Source organism: Lutra lutra, chromosome 10 (assembly GCF_902655055.1).
Source record: "Lutra lutra chromosome 10, mLutLut1.2, whole genome shotgun sequence".
Classification (NCBI taxonomy): domain Eukaryota; kingdom Metazoa; phylum Chordata; class Mammalia; order Carnivora; family Mustelidae; genus Lutra; species Lutra lutra.
In genome coordinates, this window is record NC_062287.1 from 59,180,844 (window position 1) to 59,206,514 (window position 25,671).

Consider the following 25,671-nt stretch of genomic DNA (forward strand, 5'->3'; position numbering starts at 1 on the left):
CTGAGGGTTGATGGGGGGAGGGGGTTGGGAGAGGGGGTGGGGTTATGGATATTGGGGAGGGTATGTGCTATGGTGAGTGTTGTGAAGTGTGTAAACCTGGCGATTCGCAGACCTGTACCCCTGGGGATAAAAATATATGTTTATAAAGCTGTAAAAAAAAAAAAAAGAAAGAAAGGATGAATACCCAAGTTTTGTAGCAACATGGACGGGACTGGAAGAGATTATGCTGAGTGAAATAAGTCAAGCAGAGAGAGTCAATTATCATACGGTTTCACTTATTTGTGGAGCATAACAAATAGCATGGAGGACAAGGGGAGATGGAGAGGAGAAGGGAGTTGAGGGAAATTGGAAGGGGAGGTGAACCATGAGAGACTATGGACTCTGAAAAACGATCTGGGAATTTTGAAGGGGTGGGGGGTGGGAGGTTGGGGGCACCAGGTGGTGGGTATTGTGGAGGGCACAGATTGCATGGAGCACTGGGTGTGGTGCAAAAATAATGAATACTGTTATGCTGAAAAAATAAAAAAAATTAAAAAAAAAAGAATAATGCATAACAAAAAAAAAAGAATACGGCACAAATTTACTTAATTTTTTGAAAATTATAAGAAGTAGACAAGTGCAAAAAAAAGTAGACAAGTGCCATTTTGAAAATACTTAATAGAAATTTTAAAGACTAGCAAATATAAGAAAATAAAAGACTCATTTACATGAAAAAAAAAAAAAAAGAAACTGCTCTTATGTATGTGGTCTACTCCTCTTTCAAAGCCCATAATGGTATGTTGAATCCAACACATTTTCATGGCCAAAACTCTAAGCATATTGAAAATACAAGGTGAATTTCCATACTTTCATAAAGGACATCTATAACTAACATTATAATTAATGATGAAAGACTTAATATTTTCTCCCCAAGATTGGGGATAAAGGCAAGAGCATATGCTATCATCATTCTTGTACAACATTTTGCTGGAAGTCCTATTCAGTACAATGAGGGTATATAGAATGCATACAGAAACATAGAGTGGAAGGGATAAATACATAACTGTGTATTCACAGATAGCATGACAGTCTATATTTAAAAACCCCCAAGAAATCTGTGAGAAGGTCCTAGAAACTTAAAGGCAAGTTTAGAAAGATGGCAGGATATAAGGTCAATATAAACAAATCAGTGATATTTCTACATGTTAGCAATGAGTAATGAAAAGTGGATTTTGTTAAAGTACCATCTATAATAGCACCAAAATGACACACCAGGGTATGTAGCTAATGAAATTTGTGCAGGATTATTATGCTGAAAACTATAAAACGTTACTATAAAAAAAACCCATGATGACCTAAATAAATGGTGAAAATGAACAATTTTTAAGGTATAATTTCTATCCAGATTGTTCTAAAGATTTAATATAATGCCAATCAAAATCCCAGCCATGTTTTTGTAGACCTATGTAAGCTGATTCTAATATGTATATGCAAGGGTACCTGGGTGGCCCTTGATTTCTGCTCAAGTCATGACCTCAGGGTTGTGGGATTGAGCCCTATGCTCCATACTCAGTACAGAGTCTGTTGGAGATTCTCTCCCTCTTCGTCTCCTTGTCCCTCTCCCTGCTCACACACTCTCTCTAAATAAATAATCTTATAAATAAATAAATAATAACTGTATATACAAAGTCAAAGGAACTAATATAGACAAAACAATTTTGAAAAAGATGAGAAAGTTTGAAGACTCTCAATATCTGACTTCTAGACTTCCTGTAAAGCTACAATAATTGGAAGGATTTGGTTTTGGCAAAGGGATAGACACATAAATCAGTGAGACAGTATAGAGAATACACAACAAGACCTACAGAAATAAATCAATTTACTTTTGAACAAAATAATCATAAACCTAAGTGTAAATCATAATACTATAAAATTTCTAGAAGAGGAAGTATGAGAACGTCTTTGAGACTTTTTGGCATGCCAATAATTCCTAAATTAGACACAAAAAGCACAACTCAAAGCAAAATATATATATATATATATTTCATCAAAATATTTTTATATCTTTTTATAAAAATGCTTCATGAAAGACACTGCTAAGAGAATTAAAAAACAAGAAAGACTAGGGAGAAAAGTCACAAATCCCATAAACAACAACCTTTTTTTGATCAAATTATATATTTTTAATAAACTATAAATTCAAAAAAATAGTAACCCAATCAGAAATAATAGGCCAAATATTTGAACAGATATTTCACCAGAGAAGATATATATATGGCGATAAACACATAAAAAGAGGCTCAACATTATTAGTCATTAAGAAAATATAAATTGAAACCACCATAATAAGATGCTAATATATACCTGTAAGAATGAAAAAAAAAAATTGATAATTGAAGGTGCTGGTTGGAACAAAAACAACTAGGATTTTCATACACTGGTGATGGGTATACAAAACCATACAACCACTTTGAAAAGCAATATGGTAATTTTTAGAAAGCTAGACACATACTTAAGATATGCCTGGGATATCGTATTGCATGGAAGACTGGGTGTTATATGCAAACAGTGAATCTTGGAACACTACATCAAAGACTAATGATGTACTGTATGATGATTAAAATAATAAAAATAAAAACATCTGTACAAAAAGAGATATGCCTGGAATATCCACTTCTAGGTATTTAAACAAGAGAAATAAAAACTTACATACATATAAAAACCTATGTGTGAATGCTTATAAGAGCTTTATTTATAAATAAATGTCCTTCAACCACCAAGTGGATAAACAGAATATCACCTATATCCATTCAATGAAACACTGTTTAGCAATAACATGGATAAATCTCAATGCTTATGTTAAATGTAAAAAGTCAGGTTTGAAAGATTATTATCATTTAATGAACCACAGTTATAGGGTCAGACAACAGATTAGTAGTTGTCAAGGGCTTGGGGTATCAACTATAAGGGATATCAACTATAAAGGATCAAATATAAGGTGTAACATAAGGGTCTGTTTTGGGTTGATGGAACTTTTCTGTGTTTGGATTAAAGAGGTAGTTACATGACTCTATGCATTTGCCAAAATTAATAGAATTGCACAAAAAGAAGTAAATTTCATTGGATATAAATTTTGAAACCATTGAAAAATGGAAACTCTTGTAAGAGCAGTTGTCAGTTTCTTTGAAATTTACCTTTCAAGGCTTATCCATCATTTTTATGTCCTCCTTCTCTCTCTCCCATTTTCTCATTGTATTATCTTCTCTTGGTTTCCTGTTTTTTTCCCTTTCTTCCTTTCTTCTGTCCTTCTAAACTTCCGTTTTTTAAGACAACAAATATGGTTTTTTAAAAGACTTTATTTATTTATTTGACAGAGAGAGAGAGAGAGATCACAAGTAGGCAGAGAGGCAGGCAGCAGTGGGGTGGGAAAGCAGGCTTCCTGCTGAGCCGAGACCCCATGTGGGGCTTGATCCCAGGACACTGGGATCATGACCTGAGCCAAAGGCAGAGGCTTAACCCACTGAGCCACCCAGGTACGCCCACAACAAATATGTTTTGATCACCTTTGTCATACAATAGACAAATTTTGACAAATTCTAGTAATTCAGTTTTTAAAATGCTTCAGAAATGTATTAAGAATGAGTCAATAAGAAAGAATATGTTTTGGAGAAAATTTAGACTTGCATGAATGTTAAAAATTATCTTGATGTTATGAAAACTGTTTAAGGAAAAACAAGATACATAGACTTACAAATTATTTGTAAATGCATTTTCAGCTTCTCATAATTTTTTCATAAGACTTTCATAAAAAATCGAATTTACGTGGCAATGAAATAATTTAACTACATGTAATAAGACATCTGTCCATTTCAAATTTGGTTAGTGCCAAATATTATTAGAATAATATTTTCTAAAGAAATTGACAATAAGAGAAACCTCATTTCCTCATGCATAACTAAAAGAAAGAAGGAACAGGGAAGAACAAGAATAAGCAAAGCAGTTTATTTTTATGTGAATAAAAAAAAAACTTAGAATGTAATTGAAGAAGTCTATGTGGGAGAAATAGAGGGTGTGGAATTGTAAACATTGTTCAATATAGAAAGAAAGGAACAATACTAGAAACATTTAAGATATTTAATATATAATATTTAATATTATATTTAATATATGTGTCAGGACTCACTATTTATTGAATGACTTATAGTTTTGTATTTACGTGACTAGATGGATTGAACTATCAACTGAGCTAAAAAGGTAAAGAAATACGGGCTCCTGGGTGGTTCAGTTGGTTGAGTGTTTGCCTTCAGCTCAGGTCATGATCCCAGGGTTCTGGGATTGAGCCCCGCATCTGGCTCCCTGCTCAGTGGGGAAACTGCTTCTCCCTCTCCCCTTGCTGGTGCTCTCTCTCTCTCTCTCTCTGTCAAATAAATCAATAAAATCTTAAAAAAAAAAAGGTAAACAAATAGCCAGTTAAAGTATGGAGGAGAAAGCATAAAGTTGCTTTTTAAAATTATGGATTTCTACAGTTACATTGTTATGTACAGAAAAGCAACTGATTTCTGTGCATTGATTTTATATTCTGCCACATTACTGAATTGCTATATGAGCTCTAATAATTTGGGGGTGGAGTCTTTGGGTTTTCCTCATAAAGTATCATGTCATCTGTGAAGAGAGAAAGTTGGAATATTACTCAGACATCAGAAAGGATGAATACTCAACTTTTGTATCAGCATGGACGGAACTAGGGGGGATTATACTAAGTGAAATAAGTCAAGAAGAGAAAGTCAATTATATGGTTTCACTTATTTGTGGAACATAAGGAATAGCATGGAAGACATTAGGAGAAGGAAGGGGGAAAATGAAGTGGGGGAAATCAGAGTGGGAGACAAACCATGAGAGACTATGGACTCTGGGAAACAAACTGAGGGTTTGGGGGGGTCAGTTAGCATGGTGTTGAGTAGTAAGGAGGGCGCATATTGCATGGAGCACTGGGTGTTATATACAAACAATGAACCATGGAACACTACTTCAGAAACTAATGATGTACTGCATGGTGACTAACATAACATAATAAAAAAATAGTTTTGGATTTGTTCATTTTGATGAATTGAGTGATGTATAGGTAAAGATGATGACCATCAGACATACATGTAAGTGTCTGAAACTCAACACAAAGATGAGGATTGGAGATATAGATTTGGAAGGAATCTGCTTATACATACAATTGAAAGAGAAAAGCAAGAATTAAAGTAGAAAATGGAGTCAAAGACTCTAGGACTGGGGTAGGGTTAATATTGAAACTGGAAAGAGGCAATTTTACTTGAACTCTGGGAAGGAAAGGATGGGTGTGGATATATTTCAAGAAGTAGCTAAGAGAGGTAAGGTACTGAGAAAGACTAGATCAAATCATCACAATTCTTTTGAATGAGTAGGGGAACGGTTTTGCTATAGAATGTGCTGAGAGAAAGACTGAGTCAGAGGGGGTTGGAAATGTGAATATTTGAAACTGCTTTTGATAGGAATGGTATTAATATCCAATTAAAGAGAATTGAAATAATTAATGGAAGATAGATTCTCTAAATCTATAAAACCATATAGTCTGACCTATTGCATAGTCAGTGTCCTCTATCCATTTTCATCTTTGATGAGATTGAAATTTAAAAGGAGAGATAGTAATTGTTTAGTTTTATATTTGTTCTGACGAATAGACAGAAAGTGAAAATAAATCAGAGTACAGGGACGCCTGGGTGGCTCAGTAGGTTAAGTATCTGACTTGATCTTGGCTCAGGTCATGAGATTGAGCCCTGTGTAGGGCTCCACACTGAGAGTAGAGCCTGGTTGAGATTCTCTTAAAACATTTTGGTTGAGAGATTGGAATAAAATTATAGTGATTCAATTACACAAAACTATTTGTCAGTATAGATGAAAAATAGGAGTAAGAGTGGATTAAGTTGCAAAATGTCACCTTTGTAATGAGCAGTGGAATATAGAGGTTAAATTATTTCAAGTAGAGCAATTCCACAGCTTAATTACTCCAAACAGTATTAAAAGAATGATCATAGTATGTAGAAATGAATTTTATTTTATTAAGGAACTGAATACTTTGAGAGTCTGTGGTATTGAAGAGTAATCTGTATTAATGTTAAATTACTGTGGGACTATTGTATAGATAATGGCAATTGATTAAGAAAGCTTAGTCTATGAAGCTCTTTCTATATAAGCATTTCTTCCTTATCTAGTCAGGTTTCGCACAGTGCATAGCTGGATTTATCAGGTTGATACTGAAAACTGAAAAATGCGGATAAAACATCAGGAAAAATTCATTCACTGTGGGAGTCATTTCGACTGTAGATTTCATGGGAAAATAGAATGGGAAAATCTTGGAGTCACTTTTCTTAGAGATATTTTTGTTTGTTATTTTTTTTTCTGTTAAAGAGTTGCTTTATTAATACAAAACATACAAACTATTAAATGCTAAGTAATTTAAATATCTAAGTCATAGCAAACAGGTGGTAATTCAACATCCAGGGTCGACAGAACGCTTGGAGGCTGCAACAGATTAGACTCCCATGGTGGAGAGGGTATCTTCAGAGGTGAAGGGGGGCCCGGGTGTAACAGCTTTTCAAGCTCTCTCTCCTCATCAAGGATCATGAGAGGCACTCCATTCAAGGGGAGGTGTGCAATCTGGTGTTCTTCAGGCAGGTCGAAACTCTCAAAATCTAAAGGATTGAAGGGAAAGAATTTTTCTATTTCTGGGTAGGTGTCATCAGAGGCAGGAACAGAGCTTTTTGCTTTGACAGTCTTCTCGGTCACCTATTTTGCTTTATAAAATAAAGGCAACTATCACTCTAAGTGTGGAAAGAGCGAGGTGGCTAAGATGGCCTTGAGAGACCATGACTGAGCAATAAACAGCCTCTGAAACTGAACCCCTCCACACACATACACAAAAACAGACACCTTTTTCTACTAGACTTCTCAATACTATCTCATATCCCAGACATGAATATCTAGGAGGTAATTTTATAGCCCTGGGGAGACCTCCTCAATCTCAGAAGCTCCAGGGAATAACCCTGCTCATTGACCCATGAAACTCTCCATGGTGTAGTAGGAGGAGGACTTTTGGAGCAGTGCAAGAAATAAAAGTCCTCATGTGGGTAGTGGCAATGGTTTTGCCAGGCGAGTCTTAGGCTGCTCAAGACCTCTTCCAGTTAGGGACATTCTCAGAAACTAGGTAAGTTTTAGAGACAAATCAGAGGAAAAAGTTGGCCTATCAACAGACTGTTTTAAGATACCATCACTGAAGTTTCTAATTGTTTCCCAACCTCTTCTCTCCTATCCCTTTATCTTTCCTTTGTCCTCTTTTCTCCAACCCAAGCACTCCATAACTTATGTTCTGGCCCTCTTTCTCATTCACACCTTAAAGGGAAAGATGTGAAGATAACTTCTTTAACCTCATTGTAATAGGTCACCTTTTTCTACGAGATGGATAGATAGCTGATTCTCTGATAAATGAATTGCCTTAAAGTGTAGGGAACTTCCCAGTCGATGGAACTAATGTAGGCAGAAGATACATGTCACCTGTAGAATACTGGATAACTGTTTCTATATTGGTTAGACACTGGACTTTAAAATTACTTCCATTTAGAACCCTCGAATGATTGCAGTTTGGGAATTTCCTCCTTGATAAGAGAGTTTGTGGCTCTACTGTCAAGTGAGGTGTGCTTATAATTAATCTCTACATCAGGAGGGTTTTTCTGTTTTCCTGTTTCCTCAGATTCTCTGTAGCTATCATTCATCCTGGTATAATGAAGAGTCAGCCTTTCCTTTGAAGGCCAGTCCTAATCTTATTCTATCATCTACAAATATCCTACATTGCCTAGATAACTTGGAAGTTTCCCTAGACCGGTGGAAGTGTGTTTTTTGTTTGTTTGCTGTTACTCACATACGAGAGAATTTTTTAGTTTTATTTTATTGTTCACCTGCTCCTACAATTTAGGATATATGACAAGGCCATTAGCTTATGGTAGCCTGGGGGCAGATTCAGAACATTTAGTCTGTTTTCCCATATATGTGGCAGTATGAACCGTGGAGGGTCAGGGCTAGATTAACTTTCAAAGGAAGAACTTGGGATCTAAAAGCCTAATCTTTAGGAGATAAGCTTGAACTCCTCCTGTTTTCTAGATCCTGGGCAACATAGGTAAAGAACAAAATCTAAGGACCAATATTAGGGAGTAAGCACCTTGGCCAAGAGATCTAACTTTGACTTGGTCTTCTCTACTTGAACACTCAAACTCCCATGGCACTTAACTATAATATTCCTCAGCAAGGTTGTGCCTTTCCCTCTCTCTTATCTGCTTTGCTACTAGCAGGTATTTGACTGAGGGTAAGTTGTTTCTTTATCTAGGCTTCAGCTTTTTTATTAGTAAAATGTGAAATAGATAAACTTTTACATCTGATGCTCTTTGAATCTCTGTTTTCTTTATTTATTCTTTTTCTCTTCTCTCCTTCCCTCCCTCTACCTTATTTTATTTTCCCCTCTATTTGTCTACCTCTTAAATGTTTCTCTCCTTTCCAGTTTTTATTCCAGTTATTTGAGAAATATAACATTCTATTTCTCAAAAATCACAAAAACAGGGGCGCCTAGGTGGCTCAGTGGATTAAAGCCTCTGCTTTCGGCTCAGGTCATGATCCCAGGGTCCTGGGATCGAGCCCCACATCTGGCTCTCTGCTCAGCGGGGAGCCTGCTTCCTCCCTTCTCTGCCTGCCTCTCTGCCTACTTGTGATCTCTGTCTGTCAAATAAATAAACTCTTTAAAAAAAATCACAAAAACTAAAATAATAGTTTTTGGAAAGAAATGTATACTGGCAATCTAATAGGCCAGATATTTGAACGAATAGCTAGCCCTTTCTCATAAGAGCAGTGTGAAGAAATGGATGTTTGATAGAAAGAGAGAAAATATCTGGCTAAGGCTGGAGAAATATGAATCAGAAATCTTTCAAAGAGGATCTTGTAGGAGACTTCAAAAGCAGTTACAATGTGATTTTTGATTCATCATGAGCATGGGTCAGCCAGAGATAAAGACAGCCTGGAGATAAAATATTCAAGAATTGAGGAGCAGAAGGCAAATTATTAAAAAATTATAAGAGATGCAAAAGTAAATGTGAATGTGACTTATTTGTAGTTGGGTGAGTCTTTTTCCCCTCAGCCAGTAGAATCTTCCTCAACAGGATACACTGTGGAATAGTAATTTTGGGATTCAGTCCTCTCTTATACCCTCCCCACCCATGTGAAAATAAAATTGTTTCACTCCCAGGAGTCAGATTCTAACATATTGCTATATCGCTGTATTTTTAGGAAGTCACCCATCAGGATCCCACAAGCACCCTCCTCATGCCTGTGTCACACTGGCTTCATGGCAGATAATAACCACTCTTACTTCCAACACCCTCACTTTGTCTTAACTGGAATTCAAGGGCTTGAACAAAAGTATTACTGGATGGCATTCCCATTGGGTGCTATATATGTCATTGCTCTCTTCGGCAATGGTGTCATCATCTCTACCATCAAGTCTGAATCATCCCTGCATATCCCCATGTACTATTTTCTGTGCATGCTGGCATTGGCAGACATGGGGCTTGCCCTTTGTACTTTGCCCTCTATGCTAGGCATATTCTGGTTTAACCATAAGTCCATTGCCTTTGATGCCTGCCTTGTTCAGATGTACTTCATTCACACCTTCTCCGCCATTGAATCTGGCGTGCTGGTGGCCATGGCCCTTGATCGGGTGGTAGCCATCTGGAACCCACTCAGGTATGGCACCATCCTAACCAATGGTGTGGTCTGCAGAACAGGGGCAGTCATCTTGACAAGGGCAGTGTGTGTGGTCTTTCCTGTGCCTTTCCTCATCAAACGACTTCCCTTCTATCGCTCCAATATTCTCTCCCACTCCTTCTGCCTCCACCAAGACGTCATGCGCCTTGCCTGTGCCAGCACCCGGGTCAACAGTCTCTATGGCCTCATTGCTGTCATCTTCACCAAGGGTTCGGACTCCGTCTCCATCCTCCTCTCCTATGTGTTCATACTCCAAACAGTAATGGCTATTGCCTCAGGGGAGGGCCGGCTGAAGGCACTCAACACCTGTGTTTCACACATCTGTGCTGTACTCATCTTCTATGTTCCACTTATTGGGGTGTCTGTCATTCATCGTTTTGGAAAGCACATTTCACCACTGACTCATGCCCTCATGGCTAATGCTTACCTTCTTGTACCCCCTGTGCTGAACCCTATAGTCTATACTGTGAAGATCAAGGAGATACGAAAGAAAATCATCCAAATATTTGTTCAAAGCAAGATTACTGCAGAGGGTTAAGTTCTGCCAGTTTGAGAGAGAAGGAAATCTATTCTGTAAAGGTTCAATTATGACTATGAGAAATAAAGGTTTATATTTTTCATGTTTTCTGTGTGATTTGAGTTGGACAAAACAGAGATTTCTCTGCTGGGGCTCCTGGGAGGCTCAGTGGGTTAAGCCTGTGCCTTTGGCTCAGGTCATGATCTCAGGGTCCTAAGATAGAGCCCCCCATCAGGCTCTCTGCTCAGGGGGGAGTCTGCTCCCTGCCCCCCCACCCCTGCCTACTTGTGATCTCTCTATCTGTCAAATAAATAAATAAAATCTTAAAAAAAGAGAGAGATTTCCTTGCTCTCAGAGCATACTTTCCTTTTCCTGTGCCAAGTTGTTCTTTGCTTAGTATAAGAAGAGTGACATTTATAGGAACTGTTCAGTGTATTGTCCTATAGCCCTGCATTTTTGGCATATAACAGCTGAAGGCAGGGAATATTATTAATTCAATTTTTAAATAACTCTTCTGAACACAAATAGGCCATGAGTTCAACACCTTTTAAATTAAAGCTCACCAAATTAATTTAACGTTCTCACTCAAGAATTAGGAATGACCTCCATTTGCTTAAAAGGGGAGAAATGAACTATACTCATTAAATAATAAGAGAACACCTGGGGATAATACTTTATTAAAACATGAATCAGAAAAATGATCAAATTTTAGGATTACGAATATAAATGTGTACAATGGAGCAGGGGCCAACTATGTTGTATAACTTGAGATGAAAAGATTAAGGGTAAAGTTTAGCTTTTCTGTGTGTGACACTAGGTATTCTCTTAACTGGAAATCCAGTGTTATGAAATTATGTTTATGAAATTAAGTTTAATCATATGAGTACAACTATTGGTAAACATGAGGTTCTGTGTAATTATAAGGAGTGTCTAAGAATATTGAAGATAAGGGAATAAGAGAACTTGTATTTGTAGATTGACCACTAAGCAAAAAGACACAGTGCCAAAGCCTTTTACATGTTATTTTATTTGGTATTACAGCATCCCTTTGAGGGAAAGTGTCATGCCCTGTCTGTTACCTGCCTGTGATGAGGCAAGTAAGGAAAGGGAGAAAATTTGAAAATTTTTATAACAATTTGACTTTGCAGTGCCACCAAAGCACATGGTTTTGTATACAATACAATAAAATTGTATGGGTGCAATTTCTTTTTCCTGATCTGAGTGGGTAGAATGTGGGGTTTCCCAGGAAGGCAAACAGGGTGTACTTGGAGTGTGATTGTGGCTTCTGGTGTGATGAGGGGAGGAAAAGCAGGCCCAGTTAGAGGGGCAGGGAGAGAATGGGCTGGATTGAAGTGAATTAAGAAAAAAAAGCTCAAAATTAATTTACCACATACAATTTGCAAAATACTGATTTAGTAGAAAAAAATAAGATTCATCTTTTATTCTTAAGTAGAATATCTATCCTATGTGTTTGAATTAGACATATGGCTACATAATAATTCAAATTAAATTTTTCTATGACAGCTTATTTTAAGATGTAGTTAAACATGTAGTTTGACATATTGTCTCCTGTGTTGTTTTCTTCCTCCTTACAAAGTTTCTTTTCTCATTCTACTCCATAATTCGACCAAAAAACTGTATCATACTTTTGCAAGAGGACCTAACTAGACTGATTATTGTGGGTGTCAATGACACACACAAATCAAAGAAAGAATCAAGGACTGAGTTTCTGAATTATGTGTCAGTATTTTTTGAATGTAGTATAAATGGAGCATGTTTATACCTTTAAAAAAAGAACTAGAATGTGGTTACTGTGGGAAAGAGCAAGAGTTTAAGATTCTAGGTAATTGAGGTGTATAAAAAAACTCCACAAGAGTGAGAACACCTGGATGGTTCAGTTGGTTAAGCGTCCGACTCTTGATTTCAGGTCAGGTCATGATCTCAGGGTTGTGAGATGGAGCCCTACACTGAGCTCCATGTTCTGCTTGAGATCTCTTTCTCCTTCTGCCCCTCCCCCTCTATGTGCGCTCTCTCTCTCTCTCTCTCTCTCTCTCTCTGTCTCAAATAAATAAATAAATCTTTAAAAAAGGATTCCACATAGAGATTATGCAAGGGCAATTAAGAATAAACAATTAGATCACGAGGGAGAGAATAAGGAGAGAGAGAGATCTATTGGGTTGTATTTTAAAGCCATTAGCGTGAATGTCATCTTAGCAGAAGAGATTTACTGAGGTAGTAGAGTGACATGGGGGAAACTGAGAAATACCCACATCCTGTGGGAGATGAAGTGAAAGCAGGTGAAGAAACAGGAGGTAGCAGTAGGACACGTGAGATGTCATGAAATCAGCGAAGAGATTAAAAAGCAGGGGATGGTAAATATTTGTAATTTGCCCAAATAATCTAAACTGAGGGAGGGTTGAGGTGGAAAATACTTGATTTGTTAGAAAGAGATTGGAGCCATGGAAAACATACCTTCCATTATTAATGGGCACAAAAGCCAGACTGTAGGAGCCAGAGGTGGGATTGCACAGTGAATATGTGGAGTATGTGAGTTGATTGCCGGTAAAGAATTTAGACTTTTGATCTTGCCACTTCATGGCCCCACCAGAGAATCAAAGATTAATGGAATTCAAAGGGCACTTTCAGTTAATTGCCTCTTTAATCACAGTATGTGAACTTTGTAAAGACCTCTCATGGTAATTCTCTTGTATCCTTAGTCTGGAGTGGTAGTTTTCAAGTTTTTGGTTGTATATCTGTATAAGGAAAAAAGAAAAAAGGACAATCCCTAATACATTTATATTTTATATTTATTTATTGAATAATTGTATACAGTAACACATTAAGAAAAATAAATATTTTTGAAGACTGAGACAATTTAAATAAATATCAAAGTTATATATTTTTTTTCTCCTTGTAGGCTAACTGATTATAAAGTGTCCTTTATGGGATTCATGCTTTTCACTTAGATAGTATCGATACTGAGGCCTTGGCTGATATTTGCCTTCTATACCAACCAACCATTTTCAAGTAATTCCCATTGTTTACTTCTGTCTTGGCCAGATGAACTTCTTCCATAAGGTTTTGACAATATTGATTACTAGTTTCTCTCTCATGCAGCTGTATCTTAGAATCACTGCTTCATTCCCTCCTCATGGAATTTGCTTGCAAGCCTAGGAAACCCTGAGACATGGATTAAGTTTCACTTTACAGGCTTTAGAATCAACAGATCCAAATTTAAATCTAGTTCTGACACTTAATAACTGTTTAACTTGAGCAAGTTACTTAACTACTCTAAAACTTATTTCCCCATGTATAAAATGTTGCTAACACCTACTCTCAAAGATTGTTGCAAGGATATTAAGATATATAAAGGCAGGGGCACCTAGGTAGCTCAGTTAGCTCAGTGTCCAGCTCTTGATTTCGGCTCAGGTCATGATCTCGGTGTTGAGAGCTTGAGCCTTGTGAGGGGATCCTCAGTGTGGAGTCTTGCTTGGGATTCTTTCTCTCTCTCTTTCCCTCTGCCCCATCCCCCTGCTTGCTCTTGCTCTCTTAATAAATAAAATCTTTTTTTAAAAAGGTATTTAAAGGCAAATAGCATTATCCATTACTATTAATAAATGTGATACTGAAATGTAATACCTACTTGACTTGTATATATATTTCTTTTCAGAGAACTGTGCCAAGGATTAAGCAGTAAATTAGTACATTTTCCTCTGTATTTCCAGGTCTAGCATCATGACTGGCATTTCATTAGGGTTAAATGCATATTCATTGAAAGAAGAAGTAATCCTCCCAGCAAATTCATTGTTTCATGATTAATAAAATACTTAAAACAGGCACCAGCATCAATGCAAAGACACATTGCATTTGACATTCTCATCCTCAACACATGTGTTTACTACTTTAAAAAAAAATTTATTTAAACTAAATTTAATTAATGTAGAGTATACTATTAGTTTCAGGGGTAATATTTACATATTCATCAGTAGCATAAAACACCCAGTGCTCACTACATCCAGTACCCTCCTTAATGTCCATCACCCAGTTACCCCATCTCCCTACCCACCACCCTCACTGCTTTCTTAAACTTTTTCCCAGTGCTGAAAGTTTTCACTAGTCCTCATAAAATGCCCAGGAGTAATTTTACTTGGTCAAGTTTTGTTGGATCCTCTAGTACACAGCAAAATATACTTTACTCATACTGGGTCAAAAGAGTAAAGACAAAACACCCATTATTCTACTAAGCATGTGATAGAAAACTAGGACTACTACAAATCTGTAAAGAAGTGATATTCCTTAAAAGAAAAGGAGTAAATTAAGTAACCACAGATGTGTCTGTTTTAATTTTGTCATTGGTACTCTTTACTCCATAAATACCAAAACTTAAATGCTATTTGATTTTGTAACAGTTTCCTTTGCTCTATTTTAAAGAAAAAACAAAACAAAACAATATCTCAGAGACCCAACACTTCAGTAGTGCTATTGGGCTTCCAGAATCCTTCTCTATGTAAATATTATTTAATTGATAATTAAAGAAAGAATATTACTTCATCTTAAATGAGTAAATACCCATAAGTGTTATCTAGATAAGCAGGTGATAATTTATCATTATTGATGCTCATCTCTAGTTTAAAAGAAGAAAATTATAGTTTAATTAAATTAGATTTTGTATGTGATACCAGATATCGAAATGTGTACATTTCAAAATGGAGTATATACAGAACAAGAATGACCAGTGTTGTATCGTCACCCACAAGCCTTGCCCACCCTTGCATTTTACTAAATGTACATAATTTGGCTGCATTGAAACTGCTGAAACTGCTGCACCTTATACTTGACTCCATTTCCCTAGGTCCTGTTCACTTTCCTCTGGAACATGTTTATGATCCGCCTTCGTATCTGCTTGGTCTTCACACTATAGACAATGGGATTGAGTACAGCGGGGAGTAACAGATAGATATTGGCCATGAGTGTGTGGACTACTGGTGACAAATGCTTTCCAAATCTGTGGATCATGGTGACACCAATGAAAGGAATATAAAAGAGGAGCACAGCACAGATGTGAGAGAAGCAGGTGTTGAGGGCTTTGAGCCTTTCATCTCTGGAAGAAATGCCCAGCACAGTCTTTAGGATGAGCACATAAGAAAAGAGAATGATGAGGGCATCGAGCCCCAATGTAAAGATGACTATGATGAGTCCACAGAGACTGTTAATGAGGGTGCTGGCACAGGCTAGCCACATTGCATCTTGGTGGAGACAGTATGAATGAGACAAGACATTGGAACGGCAAAAAGGTAGCCGCTTTATAAGGAAGGGAACGGAAGACTACACAGACTGCCCGGATGAGGACAGCTATTCCAATCTTTCCAATGATGCCAAGGGTGAGGACAGAAGCATAGCGTAATGGGTCTTGGATGGCCACAAATCTGTCAAAGGCCATGGACACTAAAACTCCTGATTCTACCCCTCCAAATCCATGGATGAAAAACATCTATGTAATGCACACATCAAAGGGAATCTCAGGGGCATTAAACCAGAAGATGCTCAACATGGAGGGCATGGTGGACATGGAGAGACTAACATCAGTGAAAGCCAAGATGGAGAGGAAGTAGTACATAGGCTCATGGAGGCTCTCATCTACCTTGATGACAACCAAAATGGCACCATTTCCCAGGAGAGTTAGTGTGTAGAGAAATCCCAGGGGAAAGGCCATCCATGCATTTTTATCTGGCATCCCAGGGATACCTATTAAAATGAAACTGTGATGGTTGGCCTGTGATGCATTTGAGTTCATTGTCATGTTGTTACTGTTGGGGGAAACGACTCTCCCACTTGGCTTGTAGCTCCTAAATTGAAAATATATTTTCATAGAAGATAGGTAAATGATTTAATGAATATAGAAGAGAAACAGTGGCAGGGGGTAGTTATGTTGAAAACAGAGTCTAGGAGGTTTTTGTATCACTTTGTCCCTTTGCTTCCTAGATAATCACATAAGATGAAGCAGCAGCACCCAAGGGCTTAATAGTGTAAGGCATTTTGCTAAATAATAAAAAAACCCACTAAACTCACACCACTACTACCACACAAATACCTACACACAATTCCACTGCCATCACAAGCCCGTATTCATACAAATCTGTGTGTATATTCACACACATATAGTCTTATATGCTCACGTATATACAGTATACATATGTGTGTGTGTATTTTTCCACATGCCTTTGCATCTGTGTCACTGTATTTATAGTGGCCAACATTTGTAAATAACACATTAGTGATAAAACTCTTCAAATTAATATTTAATCTTCATAAATTTTAATAATTTATAATTTTCCATAACCTCATTTTATTTTTTAAATTTTTTTAAATTTTATTTTTTCAGTGTTCCAAGATTCATTGCATAACTTCATTTTAAAGTAGCAAGGAACCCGTAATAAAGGTGGCCCAGAAAGAACCACACATAGGATATGAGAGTAGCCACTTACAGGATTTTTAATTTGAGAGTCACCTAATGTACCAGAAACTTGAGGTCATTCTTAAAACCTCTTCCTTCATCAAACCAATGTTTAACCAATTTCACACTTGCCTCCAAAACATGAAATAAGTATCCCCTCTGTCTTTTGTACAGTCAATACATAGTATAACCCGTTTCTCCCAGGCTCCCTGATTATCCTCCATCGTGTAGTGCCCATGCCAGTAATTCTTCATTCTGAAGCCTGAATAAACTTTTTGGATTTGGAGTATGATTTATTCATCACAAGCAAAGGCTCCTTTAAGGGCTTATATTGTACCTAGAACAGAGTCTCAAATCCTTTCCTTAGCCCTCAAGATAACAGCACAATTCAGCTTCTACTCTTATCTACTGCTCCCACACCAATTCACATCCTATCTCTCCCCTTTGGTCTCTTCAGTCCAGCCAAAGTTGCAGTGTTTAAGTGCCTGGATCCCACTGAGATACTTTCTGATAGAGGATTTCCACATATTTTTTTTACACCTTTCTTCACCTCTCCAACAGTTCCTCTTTGCCTATCTAAGCCTTTCTGTCCTTCCCAAGTAACCCTTTTCCAAGTTCTCAGAGTGATTTAAGAGTCCTTAAGTCATAACTATGTTGTTTTCACATTCTGGGCTTTTCTTTCTCCTAAGTGGAAATAGTTAAATATTGCATGAGTATTTGTTTAATACCCACCTTGCCTGCTAGAAGTTAAACTCCCCGAAAGAAAGGAATAGTTGTATGCTCATCACTTAATAGACCACATATTAGGCATATATTAGTATCTGCTTAAATGAAGGAATAAAATAATATGTGTTGTTGTGTTAATGTGTTAAATGAAGGAATGAAAAAATAAATTAATTAATGTGGGTGATTGAATATCATTTTTTTTTTCAGAAGTCTTACAAATTCTCAATCTCCTCCCTGATCTTTTGCATGTGGGTTGGGAATCATTAACCAATAGAAAAATCTTTTTCTAAAATAGCACAGATGAAAAAAAAAAACCTTAAATGAGGAGCCTTTGAAAGATATCATGGTGTCTTTGTTCTCTCCTTGGTGCCTCTTATGGGAAAGGAGAAAGAAAAATCTCAAGAACTTGCCATATGCACATGACCAGGTAGGCTTCTCTGCTCCTTCCTCCTGTGTTGCTGTGAGTTGAGGAATTGCTGTTTGGGAGACAGCACTATAAAAAAGTTTTGTCTTGTTTTGTTTTGTTTTGTTTTTTTTAGATTCTGATCTCTTGAACATCGAGGAATCCTTGAGAGATAGTGTGGTCCACTTACAGCACTATGAAAATGTTTTGTTTTGTTTTTTTTTCAGATTCTGATCTGAAGAGATTCTGATCTCTTGGACATCGAGGAATCCCTGAGAGATGGTGTGGTCCACTTACAAAGGTTGTGTTATGTGCTGCAAACAAACTCCAGGTCTCTCTCACAATATATTAGAATGCTCAGATCTAAACAAAGCACTTTGCGTTGTCTCTCTAACCCGTTAGCTGCTCCTTGAGGAAGGGGCTTTTAAAATTCTTTCCATGTTAAGGGAGAGTCCTTCACATGTTTGGGTCTGCTGATCCCTCATCTCAGTCAATTCTGATGGTTTTCACTAGGGAAGAACCAGTTCACTCATTCCACATGGATGTTTTTCTGGGAAAGACTTGAAAAATCTTTGATATTGTTCCCCAGGGCCTGTAGAAGCACAGTTGTTCTATGGAAATAATGATTCTTGTTTTCCCGATTGTTTCCAGTGCTTTTGACCGTTTTTCTTTATCCAAATGTGTTTTACCTCATCTTCTTTTTTCCTCATTCCTATCTCTACTCTCTTTTCTCTTTTTCATTGTCTCTAACGTTCAGCACCCTCTTTTTCTAGCCCCCAGTTCCTGTATTTCCATCTGATCTTCTTTTCATTCTTTCCATGCACTAGGTTCTCCCCTGCGGTATATGTCTTCTCCTGTCCCTAATAACAACATGTATCCTTATTTTTCCCACCTTTTCTTACTTAGACTCTTGTCATCTGCTCTTATCATTTCCCTCACTAGAATTTCAATGATGATCTAATGAAATAATGTACATAAATAATTCCACACAGTGCTTGCCATGTAGAAGGCATGTAAAAATATTTTAAGATTAAATTTATTACCTGTATCAACCTCTGTGCTTCAGTTCAGAATTAATCTGGCTTCCTTCCTTTTACTGAGGTTAGCAAACAGAGCTCTTATGAAGACTTCTCAAACCTCTGGGGGTGTCTGGAACTATCACAACTCTGTAACAATTTCACAACTCCTCTGAAAACATCCCTCAGGGGTATTGTTAGCCTCTGGGCTATTCTGTCATGATTTCCTTAAGGAGTCCAAACCCTTCCTTCATCTGTCAAACTGTCCCTTCTTTTGCCAACAAATCTCAAAATTTTTTTCATTTTATTTGCACTCTGTCAGCCAAGTTTGAAGAAGAAACTTCTTCTCTCTTACACACACACGCATTCATATTATATAAAAAAAACCTCGTATATGTAATAAATACATATTAAATATGTAAATAAATATAAATATATAAAAAACAATTTGCCTCATGTTGAACCACTAAATAAGTTCTAGGATTCCAGCCGGATGTTGATCCAGGTCTTCTAACTCCAAAACCAGTCTCAGTTTCAATGATGACATAGTGTTGTGATTTACCCTGAAATAGGGCTGGAGTCTACTGTTGTTCTGGAATGGAGAGAAGAGTTGCCTGACTCTTCATCAGAAACATAGAGAACAAAGTTCTCTGAATTTGTTGTATTCTTTGATTTCCTGAGATGTTTTTAAAATCTATTAAATATAACTTCTTTAATTTGTTTTAATGAATTTTTCTGTAATGATACTTTTTCGTTGTTGAGGTAATTCTCTAAATTATAGAAACAGCTAGTTATTCCATCAATGTGTGCTTTTGTGTATTGGGTCCCTAAATTATCCACAGACCCTATCCATCATCTCTTCATGCCCCTTTTGATCTCATTTATTTTCCTTCATAGGCATATTTACATATAACAGCAGAAAACGAAAGCCAGATATAAATAATTCTTATGATGATGCTTTTTTCCCAGGCACATTAGAGAATGTATTATAGAAGTTTGTTTTATTGTATTTTTTATTTTATTGCATTTTTTATTTCTAAACCCATTTCTTTCCCAATATGTTTTACAACCTATAGGAGACCACCTATTCAAAAAACATTAAGAACCAGTGCTTTATGATAAGTGTTTCTGTATATTATTATATAAGAGTTTGTGACTATGTTTAGAAATCCATGACTGTCTATATATTTATTAGTTTTACATGATCCTACATGTGATATGTGTGTATGTATAATTTCTATAGATGAGTTTTTATTCTTTTTAAACTATCTTTAAGCATCCCAAACCATTAAGGGTAAGGAGTTAAAAGACAAAGTAAGTATTTGCCCTTAAGGATTTTCAAGTTTGTGAGAGTGCTAATGCTTTCCAATCTCTTACAAGTACTTTTATAAACAGAAATACACACACACAAAGTGCTTGGTGCAAACTTTCTGAGTCTTTTAACTGGTGACTTAACTCCTCTGAGGACATTATGATTTGCCTCATTCATATCTATAGAAATTGATGCTGCTTGTAGCCTAACCTCTTCCAGATAGACTTCCAGATTATCCTAACAATCAGAATTTCCTCTTATCTGGAACTCTACATTATCAAGGATCTGCCTTTCCAGATACAAAATGGCAAAGTTTAGCAGAAAGAGTAGAGTCTTTGAAGTCTGATATACCTTGCTTAAAACCAGGTTTAATTTTCAGCTGTTTGATCTTAGAGAAAGTCATGAAATCTCCTATTCATTCAACATTCCCTTGTCATCTGTTATAAAGGACTTCTGGTTAAGTCCGGCTAGTCCTTAATGTCACCATCTGAGTTTACACAGCCCAGTGTGCTAGAGGAAATCAGGCAACCATGATGACTCATACCAAATAACTCACATAACTCCTTCTGTGCTTTCGATTATACTTAATGACTCTTCTCCTACTCCCTTACATTTTACCCAAATCCTTATTCTTTGTTGCTGACTTCACTTCCTACTTCATTAAGAAAATTGAAACAATCAGAAAACAATATCCAGTGCCCTAAATTACATTTACTCGCCTAACCAGGAGAGTCAAATGTATGCTAATTTCTCGGTTACCTTATATAAGTTAGACGAAATATTCATGCTCTTTCCTAAAGCCAATTCTTCCAATTTTGCACTATATTTTTCCCGTGTCTCCTCAAGAACAACATTGCAACAATTTTTTTTTTTTTATCACTCTTCCTTACCATAAAGTTTTTACCCTCTTCTTGGCTATTTATATCAGCTTCAGACATAATGTCGTGTTTTCTATCAGAAAAAGGTGTTTCTGCCGTAGCTCAGGTAAGGACGCCATTCTCTCACCCTTGCCTTTTTTTTTTTTTTTTTGCTGAGTAGTTTTACCAGGTTGGAGTCTACTAAAAACCAACAGCGGTACTGCCAGGGTGCAGCCTCAACTTGAGGTGGAGAGAAAAGGCAAAAAAAGAGCCTTTGTAGCTAAAACAGGCAAACTTCTTAGGAATTAAACACAACTTCGGTAGTTTCAGTTTGCAGTTAGGGCTCCAGAGAGAAATTCAACAGTGAGAACCTGGAAATTATTGTCATGGAAGGGCTCAGTAGCTTTGTATGCACCACTGGCTTTCTAAGAAACTACAAACATGTTGGTGAAACCTAAGAAAACCTGCTAGAAAGCAAAAGTAATTGGGTATTTGAGAATTAATTGAATAAGCATGCTTCCCATATAACATGCAGATCAATCACCAAAGTGTTTCTGGCTTAAGGTGTATTGGCATGTCACCAAGATGGGCAGACACATGGGCAACTCCTAGAAGTCAGGCTGATAAATGAAATAAAAGTTATCTGAGAAGACATATCAGTGGCTGTACTTAGCAAGAGAGATTTCTTGTGGGAATGTGAATGCCACAGTTTAAATTGACAAGTTACTAAAAGTTAACACAAAGAAAAGAATAACAAAAACACAGCAACCCTTTAAAAAACAATTAAGAACCTAGGGTGGCTATGGTATAATATTTAAGACATTTAACTTACAAAAACAAAACAAAACAAAACAAAAAAACCTCTGAGACTTTCAAAGAAATAGGAAAGCTTGAACCAAAAAAAAGAAAAGCAGTAATTAATAGAATCTGACTCCTAAAGGACCCACATGTTGATTTTAGCAGACAAATCATTCAAAAAAATCAAATGCCTTCAAAGAATTAAAGAAAATTGTGTTCAAGTAATTAAAGAAAATACAAATGGTAAATTATTGAATGAATAAGGGAACTCCATATAGGAAAGGAAACCTTAGGAAAGAAAGAAAAGAATTTTAAAAATTATAATAAACTGAAGTTAAAAAAAAATCAATACATGGATTCAGCAGAGTTGAGGAAGGGGAAGGAAAAATCTGTGAACTTGAAGACAAATAGAGAAGTCTCAAGTTCAAATAATATAGAGAAAAAATATTGAAGCAAAACAGAGTCTCAGATATTTGTGGGGCAACATTGACAATCCAACCTATGTATATTGGTAGGTCCAGAAAAAGAGAGCAAAATAACAGAATCAATATTTGAAGATACACAATGTTAAAAACTTTATATATTTAACAACTAAAAATTCACACATCCAAGAAACTCAAGAAATCTTAATTAGAATAAATATAAAGATATTAACACATAGAAGCATCATAATCTAACTGCCAAAAACCCAAGACTGATAATGGCAGAAGAAAATGACTAATCAAGTTACAGGCTAAAAAGCTTGAAATAATTCCTGACTTTTTATCAGGGAAAAAAAAAAAAAGGAGGCTGGAAAGCAGTCAAATGGCATATTCAAAGTTCTGGGGGGAAAAAAAGGCAGTCAACCCTTAAAACAGTACAATAAAAATCTTTAACATGATAGAATACAATAAAGGAGAAAAGAACCAAAAAAGACTGAATCATATAAAAAACAAATATCAATATGACAAATGTAAATCTAACCAAATCAGTAGTTACATTAAACTGGAATCCTAATGCATTGGTGATGTGAGTATAAAATGGGTCATCCACAAACAGCTGGGCATTTTCTTCCAAATTAGAGAAACACCTACCATACTACCCAGTATTTCCTTTTCTAGGCATCTGCCCAAACAAGTCCATACAAGGACTATATGCTAATGTTTGTAACAACATTTTTCATAATAGTCAAAAGTGGTAAACAACCCGAATGTATTTCAACTACCAAATGAGTAGATAAATATATTTTACTTATACAATGACATACTACTCAGGAAGGAAAAGGAACAAGCTATGAATATATTTAGCAACATGTGTAAAACTCAAAACATTATGTTAACTGGGAGAAGCCAGACACAAAAGACAATATATTTTATGATTCCACTTATATGAAATTTCTAGTAAAGGCAAACTATAAAAATAGAGAGCATATCTCTGATTTCTTGGAGCTGAAGACAAACCCTGGGCTGACCTCAAACCACCATCAAGGAGTCTTTTTATGTAATGGAAGTTTTAAGACTGTTTTGGGATAATAGCTTCACAATTATATAAATTTACTAAAACTCATCAAATTGTATCCTTAAAACAGATCAATTCTATGATTTATAAATCATGCCATAACAAAGTAAAACAAATAAAAGAGCAAATTTTAAAAAAATCATAAGGAGACTATTGCTTTATTCTACAAGAGGTCATGGTAACCTTGCTGGCATGATAGAAGTGAAGATGAAGGGAATTTGAAGTATGTGAAATATATTTTGGTTTGGACTCAATAGTCCTTGGTAAGGGATTAAATATAAAGGAGAAAGTAAGAAAAGATCTGGAATTTTTGTTTGGGCAACTGGGTGGATTGTGGTATGGCTAGTGTGATTTATTAAAATTAACTATGAGCACATAGAAAGAAGTTTTGTTTTTGTTTTACATTATTCACTACACTGAATACTTTCCTTAAAGAAAAGTATTTCCTTTTCCTTCCTTAAAAGGAAATTTTAAGTTTCCTATTTGATATCCACATGGAATGATCAAGTAGGAATTGGTCTGGAGCTCAAGACAGAATTCAGGCCTGAAGATATGCTTTTGAGGGTAATCGAAATATAGAGAGATTAAATCAATAGGATTTGATAATATCATTCAGTGAGAGGGGGATTAAAGAATAGGGCAAAAAAACAAGTCAGTGGCATGTTAACATTTAGTGATGTAGAAGGAAGATAAGCCATTAAAGGATATTGAAGAGTGGAAATTAAAACAGGAGGAAAATGTGGTGTCACCAAAAAAAAAAAAAAAAGGAAGAAAGAAAAAGAAAAATCAGTAATAAAAGTAACTTAATATGGAGGCAATTTTCCACTGTTCTGAATCCTGCTGAAAGGAGAGTGGGGTGAGGAATATTCTCTGGGTTTAACAATAAGCAGGCCGTTGAAGACACCTGCAAAGATGCTTTCAGTGGTATGGGAAAAAACTCTCACTAGAGTGAACTGCAAATAGGATGGGAAGTACATGGAAACAGAGACTACAGACCACAGCACTGAAAGGCTTTACTGGGAAGCTGAGGAAGGAATGAGAGAATCCCAACTAGAACGCATGTGTATTCATGAATGAGCTTTTATTTTACATTTTATCTTTTTTTCTTGCTTGCTGGCTTTTTTTTTTTCTTTGTTCCTTCCTTCCTCTCTTCCTCTCTCTCTCTCTTTTAGAGACAATGTTAAAGATTAGGCACTAAAGTATATTTGCATTTTGGTATAGCTAGTGAGGTACCACCATTCACACAGGACTGAGGTGAAGTCTGTATTTGGATGGTTGCCATCCCAGGTTTAAATTAGGGAAAACTAGGTCCTCTGAGATCAAGACAAAGAAGACCAAAATGCCCAGAAGCCTTAGTCATTATAGCTGTTGGCCCTGGGGACATCTCCAGGAAATTGATTCTTTGCCTCTAGAGGATCACTTCAGAGGGAATTCTGGATTAGGATGCTGCTGGTTTTAAATCTCTGGCTGTACTGCTATGGGGGCCAGCATCAGAAACGACTCTCATCTCCCAGACTAGGCTTTGGGTGAGTTGGGAGACACACTGAGGCCCAGGTAGTGCTTTCTCTGAGGATGCTTTCACAGAATGGAGGGGACTGTAGTTATGGAGAAATATCTTTTATCTTTATCTTCATAGAGAAATATTTAGAGGTTAGGACAGAATGGTGGGCATGGAGGAAGTCGGGTCTTTTAAGCCCAGTGTGTTGTTTGGTCCTGGCTTTGAATTTGATGACAGAAGTTGTCCCTGTGGCTAAAAGCTTATCATCTCCTATAGGACTAAATAGAACCTCATAGGATAATGTTTGGAGCACCTGGATTTAAGTTTTATTTTTGGGATTTTAGTCAAGTTAATTAACTTCTCTGACTCTTGTTTTACTCATGCATACTGGCAACAGTTCTTTTCTCATAAGAAATTTTTTTTTTTAGTCATTAGAAGAGATAGTATATGTAAGGAGCTAAAAACAGAGGCTGGAGCATAAATAAGCATTTAATAAATATTAGATTTTTTTATTATTAAAGGAGTAAGATAATTTAAAATGCCTGCCTATTATCTTTTGCATTCTCTACATCATCATATAAAATGATTGCTCATGATTTCTATATATCTATAAAGAGCCTAGAATCCTCAGTTGCAGAAAGAATTTTTTCAGCAAGAATTATTTTTCCATTTCCTTTACATTTTTTCATTAAAATAGAAATAACAATTTGAACTGTACATATGAAAAATTCATTGGTGAGTTTGTTATTCTACTAAAGGCTAATTAGAGAAACTGAAGCCTGC

At 36.3% G+C, this 25,671-nt stretch overlaps 2 protein-coding genes across 2 annotated transcripts; one reads left to right on the top strand and one right to left on the bottom strand.

The window, feature by feature from the left end:
• The first annotated feature begins 9,391 nt into the window (after nt 1–9,391).
• On the top strand, nt 9,392–10,348 carry LOC125079651 (olfactory receptor 51H1-like). Its single transcript, XM_047693456.1, has one exon. It carries the CDS (start codon nt 9,392–9,394, stop codon nt 10,346–10,348), a length of 957 nt encoding a protein of 318 aa, XP_047549412.1.
• A 4,827-nt stretch (nt 10,349–15,175) lies between these two features.
• Nucleotides 15,176–16,127, bottom strand: LOC125079954 (olfactory receptor 51H1-like). The gene is given in 2 exon segments (XM_047693701.1): nt 15,176–15,647; nt 15,649–16,127. Coding segments are annotated over 2 exon segments (951 nt in total).
• Between the last annotated feature and the right edge of the window lie 9,544 nt (nt 16,128–25,671).

What these genes read in the sequence shown, in the direction of transcription:
- LOC125079651 (XM_047693456.1), top strand. Translation starts at nt 9,392, where the DNA reads ATGGCAGATAATAACCACTCTTACTTCCAACACCCTCACTTTGTCTTA.